The 23518-nt window shown below is 35.5% G+C and overlaps 1 protein-coding gene across 1 annotated transcript in view; it reads left to right on the top strand.

Moving 5' to 3' along the window:
• The window catches only part of LOC117180325 (sodium/potassium-transporting ATPase subunit beta-2-like), a 248329-nt gene that overhangs the window by 198353 nt on the left and 26458 nt on the right, over positions 1 to 23518 (top strand). Inside the window, exon 3 of the mRNA XM_033372763.1 lies at positions 3376 to 3554. Coding sequence (XP_033228654.1) covers positions 3376 to 3554 — 179 coding nt within the window. The remainder of the gene's footprint in view (positions 1 to 3375; positions 3555 to 23518) is intronic.

The raw sequence follows: 23518 nt of genomic DNA, 5'->3' as shown, positions 1-23518 counted from the left end.
AGGATACTCTCCGAAGCAGATACAAACGTCTCATCCGACAGATTTGGTCTTCCGAACTGTCGGCGAGGAACAAAGTATCTGCAACGAACATCCTTGCCATCCTTCCATGGACGAAGAACGAGCTCAGATCTCTTGCTATCGGGACAAGAAAGGTTATGCACATGAACAAAAGCATGCATCTTAAGTCTTCCGTTCCGCGTCTGTAAATCTCACGCCGTCAAGAGGGTCGCGGAATATTGAGTCTTGAATGTCTTCACAACAGGGTTATTCTGGGTACTGCACATAGAGTTGCAAATGGAAGAGACCCTCTTCTTAAAATGGTCAGGAATCATGAGGAAGTAGGCAAAGGAGCATTTCTGTACAAAGCAGCGGAGGAGGCTGCTGAAACACTCGGACTTGACTTCAGTATTAGGGGTGAGCAAAATGCATCAAATCTAATCTATCTCGAGTACTCACTCCAGATAGCCGGGATTAAGAAAGCACAAGAGAAAAACTTTCGTGAACAGCTCCTAGATAAGAGGATGCACGGTATCTTCCACAGAAACGTGAAGGATCAGTCAATGTCTTGTGAGCTAACGTTTGCTTTCCTTAAATCGCCCGGATTGAAGTCTGGTACAGAGGGTTTCATTTTTGCATTCCAAGATGGTGTCATTTCCACCTTAACATACCGTCGCCACATTTTGAGCCAAGACATTCCCGATGATAGCTGCAGGGCGTGCCATGCACACCCCGAGCATTTAGCTCACATACTATCTAGTTGTCCAACACACGCGGGAACGACCTACATTCAAAGGCACAATCCTGCACTAAGAGTACTTTATTACCATCTCTGTTACTCCTACGGCATTCACCTTAATATCGCTCCTCTAAATGCTCCTAGGGAAATTGAGTCAATTGTCGAAAATGGGAAGTGCCGTATATACTGGAACTTTATATTCTCGACAATTGTTTCTGTTGCTCACTCGAGGCCTGACATGGTTCTTCTTGACTTCGAGAAGCGAACCATGTTCGTTATCGAATTTTCGGCACCAGTTAACAAAAACATCATAGTCAAGGAGAATGAAAAGAAAGAGAGGTATCGAGACCTTATAAGGGAGTTGCAACGATTGTACCCGGACTATTCTGTTAAACTAATCGTCCTTATCATCGGCGCTCTTGGAGGTGCCAAGCTTTCACTTGCTAATAGCCTAAAAAGCATCGCTGCGTGTCAACAATATGCTAGAACACTTGCGGGAAAAATGCAGAAGGCGGTTGTCCTTGGGTCACTCCGTGTTCTTAGGGTCCACGAAGCTTTTGCTGGATCGTCGTATTGATTCCTTTACAGACTACAACCACCTATCTCACGGTTGTGAGACGTGGTTATGGCTGAAATTTTACCGCGATTTCGCTGGAAGCGGGTACAATTTTTCAGATTAGCACCCGCTCCCGGCGAAATCCTGCGGTTGTCCTCATGACAAATTTTTAATTATATACAAGTGTTTGCACTTCTAACGAAGGTGGTTCTTGTGGATCTGGTACTTGATGTTCATTATCCCTTGCACCTATGCCTTCAGCTTCAATCAAGTCTTCGTTGTAAACAGCTTTCAAGGTGAGTTTATTAATAGGAAGCTGCTGTTCCACTTTCATCTTGACCGCTGATATTTTAACAGCCGAAAGCAATCTGTTTACACGTATTGAGCGTTTTTGATCTGGTAGATTCTGCTCATTTATACTTGTAGCTAGCTCTGGGTATTTAAGTAAGAAGAGTCGATAATTTTCTCTCCTACACATTCCAACTTTTTTCTGAATTCTTCGTCGCTGAACCTTTTGCTTCCATCTCTGGCTATTTTGGGCCATCTACCTCTGGAGGATGTAGTAATGCTGGATCAATAATAAGTTAAAGAAGAAGTGATGTTCATTGTCGTCGTTTTTCTACACCAAATCAACCTGTTGTTCAATCTCAATTATTCGGTCTTCTGAAATATTTTGATTAATCCTGATGTCCTTGACATCAATGATGGCTGGAGGATCCATTTTTTCAGGAATAGTTGGTCAGAACGTCTGTTCAGATTGCCAGACCAGCCAATTTTGCTGGACATAATGACTATTTCAAATGGTTGCATGTTCGTTGGTCACTGCAGCTATGCAATTGGAACCTTAAACTATCAAATAGTTAGCACAGCCAGCTACTTGGTCAGTGGCTCCAAACGTGGGCCCTGTTCTATTGCGCGTCTTTCGAGGTCGTGTCATACTAACCTCAAAATAGAATGTCTGCATATTTTTTACAACAACTCACGTCCACACGAATTGAGATATCGAGGTGAAAATTTAAAAAATGAAACAGATGGCCCGAATGACCATTTGCTTCTGGTATATGGACGTCAGATGTTGCAGAAAATATGTCGAAAAATTATCTAAAGTATAGTATGACATGGTTCTAATTTTCCGTCCGATACACAGCTCTTTTCCAAACAGTTTATGCAATCAATCTTAAAATTTAAAATTACCTTTTAAGAATGCTCATTCTAATAATATTTACTGCGGATTTGAAAGCCTCGAGTCGATTTTTTCCTGGGTGTATTATTCATCTAAATTCTAACAAGTTATAACTGCAGAGTACATGGTACTGACCACAAACGGGTTTGGTTGTACGATCCATCTGTAATAGATGAGTCAGACAACACAACGGCTTGTCGTAAATGTTCTTGCTGGTCAGCTGCTTGATGAGGGAGATCTGCCTGACGATCTCGTCGGCTCACCATCACCACCATCACGCATGCTGTAACCCCCCAGTGGCGGCTCCAGGTGCGCCTTCGCGATCCTCGAGAAGCGACAAGCATTTTTAAAACGTTAATAAATTCTCTATGATAATTTATGGGTTCTCGTGTTTCCCTTAGTGCCTTTTCTCTTCGTTCCTTACATGCCTGGCATGAGAGAACCCTGTCAATAGCAGTGCTACCGCCAACATAGCCGTCAAAGTCATGAGAGGCAATCTCAAGCCCTACCGTAAAGCCAACGCGAGATCACCTGATAATGCACCACTGCGAGCAACTATCTTTTACGTGTATAGACGTATGAATAAGAAGTACCCAGCATGATAGGCGCGCGGGGTAACACAACCGATAAGAGAAGAACGTATATGACCCCCTTCAATGGCCGATCACAGAAGTGTGGTTAGTAAAATATAATATTATATAAAATAAAAAAATTAGGACTGGATTACTAATATATGTTGGACAATTCGCAATTTTGTTTCAAATTGTATCATGAAAAGTGATCAGCAATTCTCACTATCCTCATAGACTATCCTCATAGATCTTGACCTATAAAATTTCATTCCGACAAAATTTGCCGAAGCTCACTACGAGACCTTAACACCAATTATTTTATTTCCAGGTTACGAACAAAATAGTTTATCAGGTGCCAGCGAACAAAGGATACAATGTGATTACGGCAGGCCTCCACCACCTGGGAAAGTGTGTAATGTAGACGTCAAACAATGGAATCATTGTACAAAGGCAAACAGTTACGGTTATCACAAGTCTTCACCGTGCATCTTCCTGAAGTTAAATAAGGTTTGTTTTTGCCTTATATGCATTTCATTTCTAGCAAATTAAGTTTATTTTATACAACGATAAAGTGGTCCACTTAAAGCAACAAAATAATTTTACAATAAGCGATCTTTATTATGTACAGTTCGAATTGCTCCTGTTTGAATTAGTCTCGCAATAGATATTAAATGATTGAGAACAAATAGAGATTTAGTTTCTCTTAAGTGCCCTGTTACTTATTTTTTCAGAGTAAATGATTTTTCTTGTTACAATAAATATTTATCATAATTAAAAATTTAATCTGAAGAAGTACATCTAGTAGAAAGCCAATACGAAAACTTATGTCGCTCACAAATTTAAATTTGCCTGTCTTTTATTCCGTTAAAGATCCAACTCACTACTTAAAGAGCCAAGCCACTAACGAATTCTCCCGGATTAGTTCCTATGAAGGTCCATGTATGTGATCCTAAATAAGTTCTTGTAAATGATTCCGCGCCTCAATTTACTCTGTGAAGGAACCTGCACAGTATTATTCAAAGGTTACCTTGTACACAATTTCCTTTGTAGGATCATGTACAGTTTCTTTCCCTAAATTCCTGAACAAGTAGCGTCAAGATTACCCCGATAACAAAAGTGTCCGGCACATTATCGCACCGATGGGCGGCAGACGGCGATAAAGCATCGTTTGTTGGTATGAATGAGCGGCAGACCAAAGTGCGGGCACAATGTCTCGCCCTCTGCAATCGCGCTCGAAAACACTCTGGAAGACCATGAAGCGCAGAACGGCCGAGGAACGATATTCCTGCCATAGCCGGAATCAATGGCTTGGAAACTAAAAGCCCTTCACTTACGGGCAGATTGAACTACAATTTCCCACACATCTTTGCGCGTCCTACTAAATCCAAAGATGGCCACTTCGACAAAAGTCCTCGGAATGCGGATAGAGGGTCCCTGTACCAAGAGTTTCTGCTGAATATGGTTACAAAAATAAATAGGCAGTCGCGGACAATTTCCAGGGGTGGTCCCGATACCGTGCGACCTCTCAGAGTACGCAGCCTTATGCTTGCATGCGGGGCTCGACAAGGATGGACGAACCCCTTTCCCTAGCTTCTCGTGGGAACAACAATGACAACACCAAACATAGTTCTAGTAAGTGCGGTTCAAAACAACAGAACGCGCAGGGCTCCCGACAATCGGTCGGCCAACAAAGCCGACCAATCTAGAGCTGGGGGAGCCAATAAAAATGGATTCAATGATATAGATCGGCGGGATCTCGCGACCTTTGGATGGGCGGAGCGTCTGAATCACGACTTGCTATAGTGCTACGATGCGAGTGTGGCCCCTGAACGGGGTTACATGGTACGGCTGCATGCTCTGTGGTGCGAGAAACAACCGGAGCTATCGCACTTTTCGCAGCAACGTCTGCGAAACCATACTGAACTTCTCCGTAAAAGGGGCTATGTAAGCGGAACGCCTCTTCTACCACAGGTAGAACAAGCCGGCAACAGAGAAAGAGAGGCGACACTAAGACCAACCGCGAGCAGGCATCCAATAGATGAAGAGCGATGCTTTACGACCCGGATAAACATCAACACTAAGGTTTCTCTTAAGCCTAAAGATCTGGCTGAAATGGATGACGAGCTTCGTGGACATTTTTTTAGAGAATCCGACCTCTGGGCTATCAATTATTGTGTGTGTAATACAGCGAGAACTTTGGCCGATTCGAACCGTAAAACAGAACCAACGGTTGATCATAAGACCAAAAGGCGAATGCACAACTTGCCATAAAGATAGGCTGGGCAAGACAGTACGCGTCCCGCATTCAGTGTGTGATTGACTACATCACATCTGGCAGGCATTTTACCGCCAAGGTTCGAAAGTTCGCGCGCAAACTCCGGACCCGTTATCACACACTTAACAAGGCAAAGCTGCTGACCATCAGGCAGCATATTGTTGAGAGAATACGGATACTATCTGAGGCTAAGAGAAGTCTAGAGCGGAGGGAGAGGTCGGTCAGAGAAAATCAACAGTTTCTCTCTGACCCATCTCGACTCTTCCAAGACCCTCCAGTTACTGTCGAACACCCACCCAAACCAGAGGAGGTCGAAGTATTTTGGAGAGAAGTCTACGAAGATCAGTATAGACTGGACGAAGACTCAGAAAATATAAATAGCTTCAAGGAGTTATGTGTTGCCCTCAGAACACCTGATAAAGAAAGCCCACCCATCACTACCGCGGAGGTGAAAAAAGTATTAAGAGGGATGAAGAAATATTCCGCACCGGGATCAGATTGTATCAAAACCTTCTGGTGGAAGAATTTTTCTTTAGCCCATCAACATTTGGCCCGTATTTTCACCTCATATTTGAAGTCGGAAGATCCGATTCCAGAGTGGCTGGTGGAAGGGCGCACAATACTCCTGCCGAAAATATGCAACTTAGCTGACCCGAAGAATTACAGACTAATAACTTGTCTGAACACACTTTATAAGATATTCACAGCTATCCTAAACGATAGGATTATTCGGGCAATTGAACCTGAGTGGCAAGAAATGTATGAACAACGAGGCTCAAAGAAAGGCGTAGTCGGAAGTCGAGAGAACCTGCTCATCGATAGATGTGTCTGCAAAGATGCAGCATTCTACCAGCGTGACCTATCAATGGCCTGGATTGATTATCGGAAAGCTTTCGATACGACCTCCCATAGACATATCATCTGTCTTTTGGAAATCTTAAAGGATCATCCGCAAATAGTTGGGTGCATAGAGAGATTGATGCCGCTTTAGAAAACCAGATTTACTATCTCATCTGGAAAAAATCGTGTGAAAACTAACAAGGTCACCTTTCAGAGAGGTGTCTTTCAGGGCGGCACCATGAGCCCACTCCTCTGTTGCCTTACATTATTGCCACTATCTCTAGCACTTCACCATTTCGACGGGTACTTGTGCGGCAAACCTGCAGATCGAAAGTACAAGGTCACTCATGTATTTTACATGGACGATCTTAAGATCTATGCTAAAAACAGAGAGCAACTGCATCTAGCTCTGGGGATTGTCGAACGATATACTAAGAAACTTGGAATGGAATTTGGGTTAGACAAATGCGCCAAGGTTTATTTGAAGCGAGGAAAACTTAATGGCATCCCTGAAGATCCTGAGCTGGTTTATAGAAGCGCCATACGACACCTTTGCGCTGGAGAGACTTATACATACCTGGGCGAGCCACAGAGCCGCATTCAGGATGTGACATAGAGTTGCAAATGGAAGAGACCCTCTTCTTAAAATGGTCAGGAATCACGAAGAAGTGGGCAAAGGAGCGTTTCTGTACAAAGCAGCGGAGGAGGCTGCTGAAACACTCGGACTTGACTTCAGTATTAGGGGTGAGCAAAATGCATCAAATCTTATCTATCTCGAGTACTCACTCCTGAAAGCCCGAATTAAGAAAGCACAAGAGAAAAACTTTCGTGAACAGCTCCTCGATAAGAGGATGCACGGCATCTTCCACAGAAATGTGAAGGATAAGTCAATGTCTTGTGAGCTAACGTTTGCTTTCCTTAAATCTCCCGGATTATAGTCTGGTACAAAGGGTTTTATCTTTGCATGCCAAGACGGTGTCATTTCCATCTTAACATACCGTCGCCACATTTTGAGATAAGACATTCCCGATGATAGCTGCAGGGCGTGCCATGCACACCCCGAGAATTTAGCTCACATACTATCTCGCCGTCCAACTCACGCGGGAACGACCTACATACAAAGGCACAATGCGGCACTAAGAGTGCCTTATTTCCATCTTTGTCACTCTTACGGAATTAACCTTAATATCGCTCCTCTAAATGCTCCTAGGGAAATTGAGTGAATTGTCGGGAATAGGAAGTGCCGCATATACTGGAACTTTATATTCTCGACAATTGTTTCTGTTGCTCACTCGAGGCCTGACATGGTTCTTCTTGACTTCGAGAAGCGAACCCTGTTCGTTATCGACTTTTCGGCACCAGCTGAAAAAAACATCATAACCAAGGAGAATGAAAAGAAAGAGAGGTATCGAGACCCTATAAGGGAGTTGCAACGATTGTACCCGGAATATTCTGTTAAACTAATTGTCCTTATGATCGGCGCTCTTGGAGGTGCCAAGCTTTCACTTGCTAATGGCCTAAAAAGCATCATTGCGTGTCAACAATATGCTAAAACACTTGAGGGTAAAATGCAGAAGGCGGTTGTTTGGGTCGCTCCGTGTTCTCAGGATGCACGAGGCTTTTGCTGGATCGTCGTATTGATTCCTTTACAGACTGCAACCACCTATTTTTAATTATATATATGTATATGGAGCATTCTCTGTCAAATCAGCCACTCTCCCTTCACACTTCAATTTGCAAGATAAATTAATGTTATTGGGCTTAAAATATTCTTTGAAACTTCTACTTTTTCACGCCGTACGGCCTTTTGCGATTTTCAAAATGGCAGATTTGTCATAGCTCCCACACTGTCACAGCTGCCATATTGAATCTGTCAGATTGAAATTTCAAAAAACTAATAATAGATTCGTAATCAGCGGCCCCAAAAACCCCTATATTCATACCAAACTCGTGCTTTGGACGTAAAAAGATTTTTTTCACTCTTCAGCCGCCATATTGGATCTGCCATCTTAGAATTTCGAGAAAATAATAGTAGATTCGTAATCAACGACCTCAAATACATAAATAACGTGGATTTCATTCGCATTTCGAGCTTCCATATAGCCGGCTTATAGCCGACATGATGGTCGCCAGACGGTCGGGCGGGCAATATTGCCACCAATGGCGCTTACAACGAGCTACTCATGTGCTTGAACAGTGGTCCTGTCAATCGGACTGCGTTCTGGCGCATAGGGTGGCGTCGTGCCGAGTTTGTTATCTGGTTACATGTAAAGGTTTGTGTTTATTTCCAAAAATCCTTGTAAAACAGTTAGACAATGTACGCAAAGACCTCAGACTATTTTTCAATGATTAAAGAAACTGATCAATATTCATGTGGTATTTTGACATGAAACCTAATTTCTTTGATATTTCTTTGATTATTTATATGATTTATTTTTATTAATTTTTACACTTTTTTTTGAAAATGATGTCCGTTTTGACAAATCTCTTTTATTCTTTACGATAGACCTTATATTTATGTTAATTTCAAACTTTTTCGGAATTTTTTACGTATCTAAAATCTTCCAAACCCATAGATTGTGAATTTCAAACTTTTGAATTTGTATACGCAATATTTAAAAAAATTTAATTTTTAATCCCAATCGATAAACTACCTGAGAGGCTGTGAATAAACATCTTGGGAAATAGTCAGCCTTGTCAGGAATGGTCAAGATGTTCAGAAATCGCCAGCACTTCTGATAATTTGTAACGATTCCTGACTTTTTTTAGTAGGAAGTTATTTTCATTGATGGTCCAGTGATGCCTTTCACCATAGGTTAGACATATTTTTTTAATTTATAAAAAACATTTCATATAATAAAATGCAAAGTAAAAGAAAACAGGAAGGGTAGATAGACAACAGAAAAGTGTTTTATTTTTTCGGACCACCGTAATGTTTACTGTATAGTACCTGAGTAAAAATGCTTCGACTTGAGTTCAAGTTTGTTATGTCTTGAGTTCGTCTCAAACACATCGATGTCTGGCTGCGTCTCAAAACTGAGTCGAGACATAGGCCTCCGTCTTACTTTTATGGGCAAAACAGGTGAGATGGTCTTAGCTAAGACGATGTCTACTTGTCTCAAGACAAGCCTTGTCTTAGCTGAGATGGTCGAACCTTTTTCAGCTCATAAATGAGATTAAAATTAATGAATGAAAAATTTTAATTATTAAATTTGTTATTCTTTATTTGAAAATTCAGAATCTATGGGTCTGAACAAGGATAACCATATATTCTTGCCACACACACACACACACACGCATATATAATGTAACCCTCGAGTTACAACATAAAGCCTTAGCTTATGCAACTCTTAATGCTGTGCTGCGGTCAAGGCAAAGTATAGCATCACTAAAGGGCAATCCTAGAGCGCGTAAGAACGAGAGGATGGGGCGCGGCCTATAAAAAGAGCAACGCGACCCAGAAAAGACAGAGGTTGCGTAGAAGACGCAACGGATCGTGGGGACTAACCATCCTCAAATATCTTCTAATACTTTGCTAACTTAAGCTAAAACCCTAAGTTTACAGAATATCAGTAAGAGAAAAGAACTCTGAGGCGGAAGCTAGTATACCTAGTGTACCCGGTTCCAAGAGTAATCTTTTTCAAAGTCTGCTTTGCCTTCTATACGCTGCACTTAGCTATTTTTCCTCCGGGAACTTTGATTTTGCGCTTCAAGAACCTTTTTATTGACAATTTTGTAAGTGTAAAAAAGGACATTATTTTAACTCTGACGGAAAACGTCCAATCTTTTATAAAAATTGGAGAATTATTTTAAGTCCAGAGGACTGAATTGACTTAGGCGAAAAACGCAAAATTTTAGTAAAAATTTTCTAAGTCTCATAGTTGACAATTTATACTTAGACGAGAAACGTCTTATTTGAGAAAATCTCAGATTTTATGGCAAAGTTCTACTTAGCCAGAATTTGAACTATTGTCTAAAATAGAATTTATCAAATCAACCGAAGATCAAGGCATGGTATACCCATTAACCTTGATCAAGTAAGTTGGATTTTGAAATACGAAGGCTTGTTTCAAGAACCTTAATTCTTTATGCGCAGATGGGAGTATACCTCTCTAAATCTGTTCAAGAAGAGTTTTAAATCTCGATACGAAGCAAGAGAATATTTCTATACAGCCTGAGCCTAAGAGACTTTCCCTTTTAAAAGATTAAAATTGTAGAGGCAGTACCTTTAAAACGGGAAATATTCAGATTATAACAAATACAGCCATAAGCATTACCTTGCCATCCCTCGTTCTAATCCTTGTAAGTCAGGTAGGCGAGCGCCTGTCGCCCGAGAGCGACTCGACTCAGGTCAAATATACAAATTGCGTGTGAATACAATCCCAGTGGACAGGTGACACCTCTTGCCCTGCATGAGGACCACATAAAAGTGAAGTGTAATAATCTAATGAGTTGCCATTGAGCCTCTTTTGTTAGAAAATAAAGCGATTATCGATGATTATTGCAGTTTACTAAAAACAGTAAATTTAGGAAAAGGATCTCCAGTGCAGATACCTGTATGCGAATAGAGTTCACTGAACCTCGAAAGGTTAAAACCTAAAAATAGCGAGCGAATATATTTAAGAGTTGAGTTTTCCTCTTTCAGTATGATATATTATTGAGCCACGGCTTACATCTACGAATTTAAATATTCTTAAAATTTTTAATGCGGATAAATTTATATGCTACATGTATGATTTTACTACGGCATCAAACAAGGAGTTTTTTAAAATAAATTTAGTCTAGCATAGGGAAAAATAACATATAAAATTAGAGTAGGAATATTTTCTCAATAAAATATTATCATACAGAGCATAAAATCTCATTCATCCTTCATGCGGAACCACAAATCTTAATACTATCAATTATGACAATTTCATTAGTTATATAAGTGAACTGTGGCTAAAATCCATAGGTTATAATATATTGTATACAAATATACGGGATTGTTTTATCATTAACAAATATTACCTTTTATGACGGTGAGAACGACCCTTTTTGTTAGGACAGGTATACACACGAAGTTATAAACCACTCGAGTTGAAGTCATATAAATTTGACTCAAGACATAAATTTATGTCTTCAAGACATAGAAACTTGTCTCAAAAATATAAATTGAAGACTGACTCCGTCTCCAAACTGTGACATGCTCGAGTCGACCTTTTCGACTTCAGCATGTCTTGATTGGGGGCAATTGAAGTCAAACCCAAGTCGAAGCATTTTTATTCATTTGACTTACCCATTATTTTGTCTCACAGGTCCGTCTATTTTTTGTGATTTAAACCAATCAAATCCGTAAATGTTAAACATCATTTTGTTCCTGCCTTAAATTCCGATTTGGTCAGTTCTGTATTTCTAACGTGTTCGTGCGTTTTCCCACTCATTTATTTCCAAAAAAATGATAAAAAATTTATCATTTACTTATTTATATTATTGCTTTCATTCTGGAAGTACATGTACCTTGTATAGGACTTCAATTAGACAGGCCTACATGTCCCAGTTTTCACCTAGATGCAAACAGTAGGGAAAAGCCTAGAGATTTTTTAGTCACACAGGCCATACAAAAAATTTGTCAGTACGAGAGAAGTGACTAGGTTACTCTTATGGACTTTGAGCGTCTGAATCCAAATGTGGTCTCAGAATTTCTCCTGCTCGTCTCAGTTTTCCCCTAGATGAATAAAATAGGAGAACCGCTAGGGATATTCTGAATATTATTTTGATAATACTAGTGCACGGAAGAATAAACATACTTGTATCATATTCTTATGTGTTGGGACTCCTAAAGACCAAATTCATACACAAAGATTCCCTAGTGTGCTTACAGTTTCCCCTAGCTAGGATAAACGTAAAAAAATTTAAAGGTCTTGCTCATGTTTTCTGACTTATAATGCAAAAAATAAAAAAAATGCTATTTCCTCTGCAGTTTTGCGCCCTCAATCTAAATTTAATCACCAAATTTTTTAAGCTTTCACCATTTTCTCCCTATATGCAAAAAGTAGGGAAAAGTCTAGGGATTTTCTGTACACACAGGCCATAAGAAAATTTGTCTGCCTTCAGCGGCTCACAATCCATACGAGTAGCCTAGTCACGTGCCTCGTGCAGACAATTTTTTTTGTATGGCCTGTGTGACTAGAAAATCCCTAGGCTTTTCCCTACTTTTTGCATCTAGGAAGTAACTGAGACGTGTAGGACCAATTCTGAAGCTATATTCAGATTCAGCGGTTAAACATCCATAAGAGTAGCCTAGTACCTTGTCTGGTGCAGACAAAATTTTGTATGGCCTGTGTAACTAGATTTTCCGTGGCTTTTCCCTACTTTTTGCATTTGAGGGAAAACTGAGACGTGTAGGACAAATTCTGAGGCCATATTTGGATTCAGTGGCTCAAAATCCATAAAGGTAGCCTCATCACTTGTCTCATGCCGACAACTTTTTTTGTTGTGGGCTTGTGTTATTTGTGAATGTCGCCGCAAATCGGGGATCTTGTCATGACTCTTTGTATCTTCTGTTTGCTCCATTATTTAAAAATATAATAATAATAATATTAATAATATTTTATTCAGCATTTTTGTTGTCATACATATACAAAATAAGTATATACAACCTGTAACCTCCAGTGGCAAACGAAATTGCACGTGCGGGGGTAGTGACTAAATTTAACTTACATATAATTTAAGACTAAAAAATAAAAGAGTATACTGCTGCTGTTAACATTATAAGGCTTTGGGACTTTTTTACAAAATGAAGAACAAATATTGGATTTTATCTATTCTTTCAACGTATCCAATGGGCACAAACGTTAAAGAACATCGTTAGAACGACTCAAATACGTCCTAAGTCAGTTCAAATATTGTTCCATAAACAAACAATGTTCCAGAGATGTTTAAAAGATGTATTTTAAGCATGAAACATTTTTAGAATCTTATTTGGTCTGTATTAGGACAGTTTTAAAAACAAAATTTAAGAAATTTAAATTAGACCAAAATCCAAATTAAAAATCCTATTTAACGTCCAATAATCAAATTATGCAAACTCCTGTTAAATAAAACAAGATAAAAAACATAAAATAAAAAATAAATAAAATTGCATTACCAAAGTTTCGGTACTCGTACAGTACCTTTATCAAGGGAAGCTAAATTTAAGTGGTAGAAATTGACAGCACCCACGAACAGGTGCTCTCTCTTTGATATCTGAGAATCGAATGAGGGTCAGTAGGCCAATCTGCTGTTAAAAAAGTATAAATATCTGTCACAATTACATCAGAAATAGAGAAAGTAAAAGAAAAACAGAATTCATGAAACAGCCCCGTTAAATCTAATTAATCATATTAGCTTCACTTTTGTTCAACTTATCCAAATCAGTTTTTAAATTAATAGATAACTTTTTTTGCTTTTTAATATAAAGCATTTCCATGAATTCCTTCTGGCTGTCATTACTTTCACTATTCAAAATTTGAACATAATTCCAGTCAAACTCATGTTCAACATCAACATGTATGCCTGGCAAGAACACTCCTATAACAGCGTCCCAAACGAACATCACTTTTGTGTTCCTCCATCCTAGTATTAAGAAGTATTGGCAGTCCGTCCCACGTAATTCATCTTATAGATCCTGCAAGAGATCTTATATACAACACCACCCATTTTAAAATTATCCAAAGGATCTTTGCAAAAATTTATCACTGAATCTATTTTAAATGGTATACGGAAAATAGTATGAATTAAAAAATTTTTTAACATAAGTTCAATAGTTTTAGAAATTCGACCAAAAAAAAATGACTCTCTTTGTTTTTGATTTGTTAAACGCTAATTGTAATATGTTTCTCAATTAACTTTTGTGGATAATGATTCAGAAAAAGGATATTCCTTACAATATTCAAATTTCTTGTGTGAAATGAAAAATAGGACAAAAGTAGAGCTCTGTCAATAAGTTTTTGATTACTGCAATTTTTTTTTTGAAAGGGATGAGCAGAAGCGAAATTTAAAATTCTACCTGAATATGTACTTTCTCTATACCAATTGGTAATAATATTACCTCTTGTTGTGGTCCAAATTTGGTCGTTGGATTGTTGTTTTATTTAACAAAAGTTTGCATCAGTTTCAAAAAAGTTTAAATAACGTCTTTTAACTTGTGCGTCCAAGAAACTTTTCTAGGACATTCCAATTACGTTCTTAAATTTCAGGCCCACGGGGTAGATCTCTCTGATTTTTAGATATATTTAGTAGTTTATATTCACTGGGCAGCTTAATGAACAATTTGCTAGCTTTGATATGGCTGTTTATGTCATCTACAGTTTTTTAAGTTTCCGGTATTTGTATATGTTTATTTCTAGTCACACTATATGACTTTGGAAATTTATCACTGATAACATTATAGTAGTAGTGGAATGATTCATATGCAAATAATTGCCTGAGGTTCATTGGTTTGTCACTCACAATATTTTTTTTTCAATGTTCAGTATTCTTTTTTGAACATTTTGCAATAAGTTGAGATAATTCATGTAGGCTCCACCCCAAGCAATTATTTTATAATTTATAATGCTATAAGAGACGGCATAATAGATAATTCTTAGTATATCAGCTTGCATAAATTTCGAAATTTTGCAAAAAATATAAATTAAATACTTGATTTTATTAATTATATATTCAATACGTTCGTACCATTTCAAATTCTGATCAAAAATCAATCCTATATATTTACAGTATTCTACTTTCTTTATATATTTATCTTCTTTTTTTATCTCTAAGTTTACAGAACGCTATCACAATAATTACCCATTATAATAAATAGTTTTTCCTCAATTTTAAAACTAAATTATTTAGTGCTAGCCATTCATCTACAATTATAAGTAGATTGTGGATTTTTCTTTCAACTTCTTTACAAGTTTTATTAATAGAAAAAAGGGCTGTATCTTCAGCATAGGGTATAATAGAGTTGTCTGGCATTTGCATTAGTAAATCGTTAACATACCACCTTGATCAAAAAGTTTTAGGCCCTTATTTTTAAAATAAAAGATACAAATTAATTCATCATAAACGATATTGTCCCCTTCACAGTACTCCTCATCGACTGCAACGCACTTATTCTAGCGCTTGATCCAATCCTCGAAACATTTTTTATAATCGATTTGCAATATAGCCATCAGAGCCATCTTCGATTTTTCCATGACCTCATCTCGGGTGCTGTAACGCGTTCCGCGGAGCGGTTTCTTGAGTCGACCGAATAGGAAAAAGTCGTAAGAAGCCAAATCAGATGAATTCGGTGGTTGTTGGATGGTATTCGTTTCGTTTTTAGCCAATTGCTCACGGATAACGATGGCATTGTGCAAAGTCGATGACATTTTTTTTTTGTGAAAGATCGAAATCACACACAAAGATAGATGTACACAATACGGCGTCACTTCAACAAATGTCAAGCTATCAATCTGAAAATCAGACAGAACGTTAATGATACTTGTACCAACACAGCAAAAAAATAAGGATTGAAATCGGCCGAACGAGAGCGCCACACCGTAACGAGTCCTAAAACTTTTTGATCAAGGTGGTATATTGTAAAGAGTAGCGGCCCAAGAATTGTTCCTTGGGGTACGCAAGTGTTAATTATGTCAAAAGCACTCACATTAACTCCTATTATGACTTTTTGAAGCCTATTAGACACATAACTTTTCATTAAATCGTACGAATATCATGGTTGATATTTTTGGGTTTCCTTTTGACATTCTTGCTTAGATTTTCACCTGCTTTACAATAATAGAAGTTGAGGTGTGTCGCTTTTTCTCTTTGATCCCGTATTTTATTATAATCGTTATCTAAAATATAGTTTATGTTATTATTAGTTTTCCTCTTTTTCCCTATTTTTGTATTTATTATTTTCCACAATTGTTTGGCATTGTTTCAATTCTTATTTATCAGATTCCTATCATATTTTATTTTTGCATCTTTTATTACTGTATCTAGAATTTTCATATAGCTATTAGATTGTTTTTTTTAAATACACTTTTGTTGGGTTATGCTCAAATTTATTATATAATATTTCTTTTTTTTCAAAAGATATAATAATGGTTAAATGGCAATCCAACATTTTCTTGGTTTATTTTTATTGCTGCGGTTATTATTTGTCTTTTTTTGTTTTTTTTTTCTATAAAATCTTGTATATTTTTTATTAGCCCATTCATGGCTTCCTTCGGATCATTCACTGATTTATATTTTCTCCAGACTTATGTTATTGTTTTAAAAAGAACTATTTAATATATTTAAGTTACCTATTTGTACTATCCCTGAAGTTCCTTTGACACAATCATTTATATAAATAATTACTGCATCTGATTTGTTTAGCTTACTTTTATTATGGCAAGTTTTCAACCCTTGTAGTATATATAAGTCTATATTATCAACATTCCACGATTCGGTGCATACAATAACATACGGTTTAAGTTTTAATATCTTGATAAGGATTTCGAGTTTACCAAAACTATGGTTAATACTACGAAGATTTACATATAAGATGCGGCTGTTTTGAATGCTTCCATCCTTATTGAGAGATTTTATGTTGTGATACACACCTTCATGTTTGATAACTTGGTTCTGTATGTCTTCAATGAAGTTGATGTGTTGCGCCATTATAATTCTGCCTTGCTAGTTGAGTCTTGAGGTTAATATGCATTTTTTGTTTGTACAGTTGGTAATGGTAAGTTAAATCTGTTATTTCACCTCTGCTGACGATATTTATCTGAACTGTTGATTGTTCGTAATGTAGGTGGTAATAGATAATCCGTTGAGGTTATGTATATTTTTATTGTCTTACTAAAGATTTCACATTTATTATAATGAAAAGCAGAGAGATTAGTATTATAATTGATATGACGGATGCAACAACTCGACAAGCGCTCGAAACCGCGTAGAAGTATTGTCCAGCCGGGAAAATGTATCGATAAAGAAAGTGGTCTAAACGTAAAATAAAATATACATTCGTATTCAGCTTGACGCAGCCGACAAATTTTTCTTATGAAACTTTTTGATTCGATAATTATTATCTAAGATAAAAAATAAAAACTTAGAAAATTTTCCGATCAACCTTATCCGAGTCACGTTAGTTAACTGCCAAAAATTCGCACCTTTGACAGGTCGCCACAGGTAAACGCATCCACTCACACCTGCCAGGCACCCATTTTTACGTTCCTCATCATCAGACGAACATCTCATGTGAAAATTGGCATTATCCGTATCACGTTCCCATTTACGTTGTGAGCCCACGGTCTAACTGGTCCGCTTAACGGCCTTTGTTTCTAAGCAACTAGACAGCAGCGGCAAAGATCAACTTTCTCAAAGTCTAGTGAACAACTTTCTCGCGGCAAGTTATTTCAACCTATATTTTTTGGATGACTGTCCCACTGGTCGAAGTTCGCAAAACGTGGTTTTCTTTCGGAATCCATTTGCTACTAAATAAAAACAAACATATTCGCGTTTTAAACAAAGTGCGTTGTTTATAGTCATCACTTATATATTGAGAACACACTGTACAAATTTCAAGGATGTTTATCAACAAACGGCTGAATGATCGCGAGTTGCGTTTTACAAAACATCCATTTTCGATCGGAACATGTCCTAGTTTTTATTGTTTATCTAAAGTTATAATTATCGAATAAAAAAGTTTCATAAAAAAATGTGTCTGCCGCGTCAAGCTTAATACGAATGTATATTTTATTTTACGTTTCGACCACTTCTTTTCATCGATAGATTTTCCCGGCTAGACAATACTTTAACGGACTTTTTTAATGTTGTTATTATTACAATCAGTTGTTTTGTGTTTTAGTGACCAGTGCAAACATACTATACTGTTCCTACAGGGTCAAAATATCTCAATTGTGTCACTTTTAAATCGATAGTTCTATTTTCAATCAATTTATACAGTTTTCGATTTGCTTTTATATCAAAATAATCCCTATAAAATATTTTTGCAAAAGTTCTGGATTTTTTTTAAATGGACTACTCTAAAAAAATCGATTTTCAACCAAAAGTTGAATGGTTAAGTTTTCAGTTAAAATATTAATTTAAAAAAATATATATTATCAAAATAGTTCACTTTTCCACAGAATAGATGAATTTTAACCAAAAAAATAAAGCTACATTAAAAGAAACGATATTTTTTAATAATGTGGATCAAATTTCAGTCAAGAAATATTGGAAATAATTGGAGGATAAATTATTTCGAATAAAATTATTGCGTGTATCATATTGAGTACAATATGAAACAAATTTTCAACTAAAATGATTTCTGTTCATGAAAAAATAGTTTTTTAATGAAGTGGATCAACTTTCTACAGGGTATAGTCAATTTTTTATTCAAAAAGATCAATTTTCAACAAAGAAGATAAATTTTCTACGAAAAATATGAATTTTCAACAAAACAGATCCATTATCAACTAAAAAAATTTATTTTTTATAAAAAAATGCATTTTTAATCAAGTGGATCAACTTTCTACCAGGTATAGTTATTTTTTGATAAACAAGATGAATTTTCGACGAAGAAGATGCCTTTTCTACTAAAAAAGAATAATCTGGTTTAATTTTCAATTAAGTATAGATCATTTTTTAACCAAAGAAATGAATCTTTAACCAAAAATATTGGTTTTTAAGAGAGTGGTTAAGTATTCAATCATGTGGTTAAATTTTCAATCAAAGCATATGAATTAAAAAAAAATTAAATGGTCAAATTATAATTGAAAATATTAGTACTTTTTAATTCAAAATTTTTTACAAAAAAAGTAAATAATTTTGAAATACTGTAAAATGTAACTTTCTTTTTCACTAAAATTTTCGGAAGAGATTGTTGAATCTATTGGCACGTGGAAGAATTCTTTTACAGGCGGAGAAGTTTAGTTAGATTTGAATTATTTAAAACAAACGATTATTTGTACAATAAAAAAATGTTTTTTACTACCGAAACATTTTTTAACGTAAAGTATACTTCGTAAGAAAATTTTTCATAACTCAGTTATTGAATTTCGGTAAGCCGTTCGCGAGTAATCCAATTTTAAAAACAAGGATCAAGAACTTTGATTGGTAATAACTTTTTAAAAAATAAATTGTTTGAGAAAATACGCTAGGGGAGTTATTTTGATATAAAAAGGAATCGAAAACTGTATAAATTAATTGAAAATAGAACTATCGATTTAAAAGTGGCACACTATGTCCAAATCCACCACAATTATGACAAGGTTTAACATTAATTACGTCAAAAAGTTTGCAACTTTGGTAACCAACTAATATTCTATTTATTATTTTTTAATTTATCTGCTATATCGTCAGAGATTGTACCTTACCGACAGTAGATGAACCCTTCAGCCCATTAAGGCAGAAAATCTACACAATATCGATCAAGTTAAGAATCTTCAATGGATTTAGATGGAACATGAATGGAGGAAATTGAGATTGTTGACATCATGGTATCTTCCTCACTGTAAGGATTGCGGCAGCCTCTGTCTATGTTATTCTTGAAACTATGGTTGGGGAGCTCATATGGTCAGTTCTTTTTACCTGTATGAACATCTATTCGATTCAATGTAAAATTGCTTCACTATTCCATGTTTTCATCAGATCTGCGATCGCTTCATTAACGCTGTTTTCGAATTCTTGGAGGCAAATGGAACCTACCACGCGTCTTCTGGGTATGACAAAATGAAAGTAAAATAATAATGCTAATTTACTCATTCGTGGAAGTGACCCTTCTCGAAAAACCCAGATCAGACTGGCCGGGCTTTTACCGGCAAGCTTAAGAATATCTTAAAGGCAACTCCAGACTAGTCTGGAAGTAAATTCGTCAGATGTAAGAACCTTAAATGCTGATTGACTGTTAGAAAAAAATGTAAATGTGCTGACCTTTAGAAGTCTGCTTACAAGTTTGCTTCAAGCAAGCTTTAATAGCTATTATTTCGGCCTGAAAAACATTAGAGAATTTGCACTAGTCCAGACACCATACCCAGTCCTTTCGGATCTTATATGCCGCCAAAATATTTTGAGTGATTCGTATGCAGAATGATCACGTGATTCCGAATCGGTGTGGTACGTCTTCGGCAGATTGTGTGTTTTCGAGATATTCGCAATTAATCAATTTTTTAATTACTCCCGATTAATGATTTTTCATTAAACTTATTTCGACTTTTTTTCTGCACTTTATTAGCTCATTACAGGAGGAATAAAAAACGTTGAAACATATTTGCTCTCCGATGAATATTTATTGCACAATAGCAACTAATAGGCGAAAAAGTTGGAAAAAAATTCTATCTGCCATATCTTCAAAAATATGATCTAAAAGAGAAATATTTTTTTAATCAATGAAAATAACAGCTAAAATACATACTTTTTATAATAAAAACTATTTCTCTAAAGTTAATACTTTCCTGGCCAAATTGAGTTTTATTGGGTGAAATTCTGCGGTGTGATAATAAATAGTAATTTTTAGTAAATTAAATTCATGTTAGAGACAATATTGTTGCTCAAATATATTGTTGCTGTTCCCAGACACAAAATTCCTGTGAAATTATGGTAAAATTGTTTAAATTTAAGCAACGACGCATGAATAATCAATTACGGGGTTTCAAATACTAACAACTTTTCTACACAAAGTTATAAATGTTTGAAATTTAGCATGATAATTCTCTTAAGTACCACTGAAACAATAATGTTAAGAAAAAATTGTTTCTACAAAAATTGTAACCTGTTGAACAATCTAAATTCCAATTATTTATCTACGGTTCTATATGCAGTGGGAACTTGGCACGAAGCTTAAACAATATTAAATATTATTTAAAATTCAGTCATAGAATTTAAATTTCTTAATTTTTATTCATTTAGTAGTTATAAACTTCCCTTTTTTTAAGAATTCGACAATGGGCTCGATAAGTGACATTGTAAACTCGGAAGCGCTCATCTGGCCGGCTGGTTCGGACCCCATAGGCGTGGTAATAGAAAATGCTAGCAGAAGGGTTCATGGGTCCATTCGGCACTCTGAAACTATTTTGCTGTTATAAGAAATTAATTAATTTCTACAAAAATAATTTCCTTTTATTTCCTTGAAAAACTAGAATCAGAATACAATTAAATGAGGGTGAAAATTATTTTCAGTTTTTAATATTTTACAGAAAACTTAGTGTGAAGTTTCCTTTCGGAACTAGAAAACGTTTAAAAAAAAATAAATAATAAAGTAATGGGAGACTTACTTCGCAATTAGATATTTCTTCGAATCATTGAGATATTTAACTATTTTTTCTTCTACTTAGGAATGTCTCACTTTTTTTAATTTTCATTTTTGTAGAAAAAATTGGAAGTGATTTAAAGGAAGTGTGTGTATCTACATAATTCGGCTATTAGTGCCGAAGTTTCGGTATATTCTTGCAGATTTCAAATTAAAAATTTAGAAGCTGTTTAAGAATTATGAAAGGCTTCAAAAGGATAAAAACATTTTCTTAAGATTCTTCGGAAAATAAAAAAGGATTCTTCATTTTTTTCTCATTCTTTTAAGAGAATATTCAAAAAGATTTTCAAAGATTTCCAAAATTTTAAAAAAGAATATGGAATATTTGAAGGATTTTTTTTACATTTATAAAATTTACTCTGAATTCTAAGAACAATTAAAAAATATATTTAAATGAATCAAATTTTGCTTGTCATGTTCAAAAAATTTTGGTAACTTGAAAAAATTCCTTTAAAATATTCCAAATTCTGTTTTGAAAATTGTGCAAATCTTTGAAAATATTTTCTTAAAGATTTTTTAACATAAGAAATCATTTTACATTTTCCTTGGAATGTTCAAAAAAAATTTTATTTTTTATTTTGAAGCCTTTTAGAATTCTTAAAAAGCTTCTAAAATTTCTATTTGAAATTTGAACAAATCTACATTTTGTTTTAAATTAGGCTGCAGCAAATGCTCGAAAATTTCGATACGAATGGGCGAATATTGTCAGAACATACAACTCGTCTAAATTATTGAAAATCATTTTAAATTTTACATTAATTTTGAAACTTTTTAAAACTTAAACTGGCTCAAGTTTTTCCTATAAATAATAAGTAGGATTTTCTGAAAATTGTATGAAAAAGTTATTAGTTAAATAATGTTAATTTTTGAATTTTTAATGTTTCTAGCTTAAACTTTCTTTAAAAAATCTAATTTTGAAAATCTGAACGTTCATTAATTGAATGTTCAACTTAAAACAGTGAAAAAGATAACGCCGATTTATATTTTTGGAACTGAATTTGAATCTTTGAACTCTATAGTTCATAAAAGATAAAAATTCTAAATTTGGCAGTATATCTGCATTTCATTTTAAATTGTTGAATTGAAAAGTGTTAGTACCTAACTTCCATTTTATACGTGCAAATTAATGAGCATTTGAGTATAACATTTTTTAAATTAGAAACAAAGAAAGCAAGAGTTCCACTTTGAGTGCTTTAATTTGTAATTTATTTTTTATTACTTCAAATAGAATCTTTTTAGCTTTGGAGATGACATTTGTTTCTTTTATTGACCATGACAAATTTTTGCGAACTGCAAAAAAACGGGAAAATTTTCTAGGTTTTTCTTCTTCGATTAAAATAGCCACACCGATGATACCATAAATATATTAGATGAATGATAAATAATTTAGAGATATTACTATACATACTGACACGATGTGTAACTGCATATACAATAATAAAGTACATGAAAAAACTATTTTATAATATTAATCTTATAAATGAGTCTGCATCATTTTTTTACCTGAACCAAACACAATTTCTTTTCAAAATTAAATCAGTTTTCCTGGAAGAATAATTCAGTGCATAATATTGTGGCTGAGTGGGCCCCTAACCCTTGCTCGGTATCTACGACGATTCGACGCCAATGGTTTTTGACCTGGCCGGTCGTTAGCAAGGTTCCCAGTTTACGGCATCACTTATAGCCCCATTGTCAAACTCTCCCAAAAAAAGGAAAGTTGATAACTATTAAATAAATAAAAATTAAGAAATTTAAATTCTATGACTGAATTTTAAATAATATTTAAGATTGTTTAAACTTCGTGCCAAGTTCCCACTGCATATAGAACTGTAGATAAATAATTGGAATTTAGATTGTTCAACAGGTTACAATTTTTGTAGAAACAATTTTTTCTCAACATCATTGTTTCAGTGGTACTTAAGAGAATTATCATGCTAAATTTCAAATATTTATAACTTTGTGTAGAAAAGTTGTTAGTATTTGAAACCCCGTAATTGATTATTCATGCGTCGTTGCTTAAATTTAAACAATTTCACCATAATTTCACAGGAACTTTGTGTCTAGGAA

This window comes from Belonocnema kinseyi, chromosome 9, assembly GCF_010883055.1.
Source record: "Belonocnema kinseyi isolate 2016_QV_RU_SX_M_011 chromosome 9, B_treatae_v1, whole genome shotgun sequence".
Taxonomy (NCBI): Eukaryota; Metazoa; Arthropoda; class Insecta; order Hymenoptera; family Cynipidae; genus Belonocnema; species Belonocnema kinseyi.
Note: the sequence above shows the minus strand (reverse complement) of the source record. Positions and strands in the feature narration are given on the sequence as shown.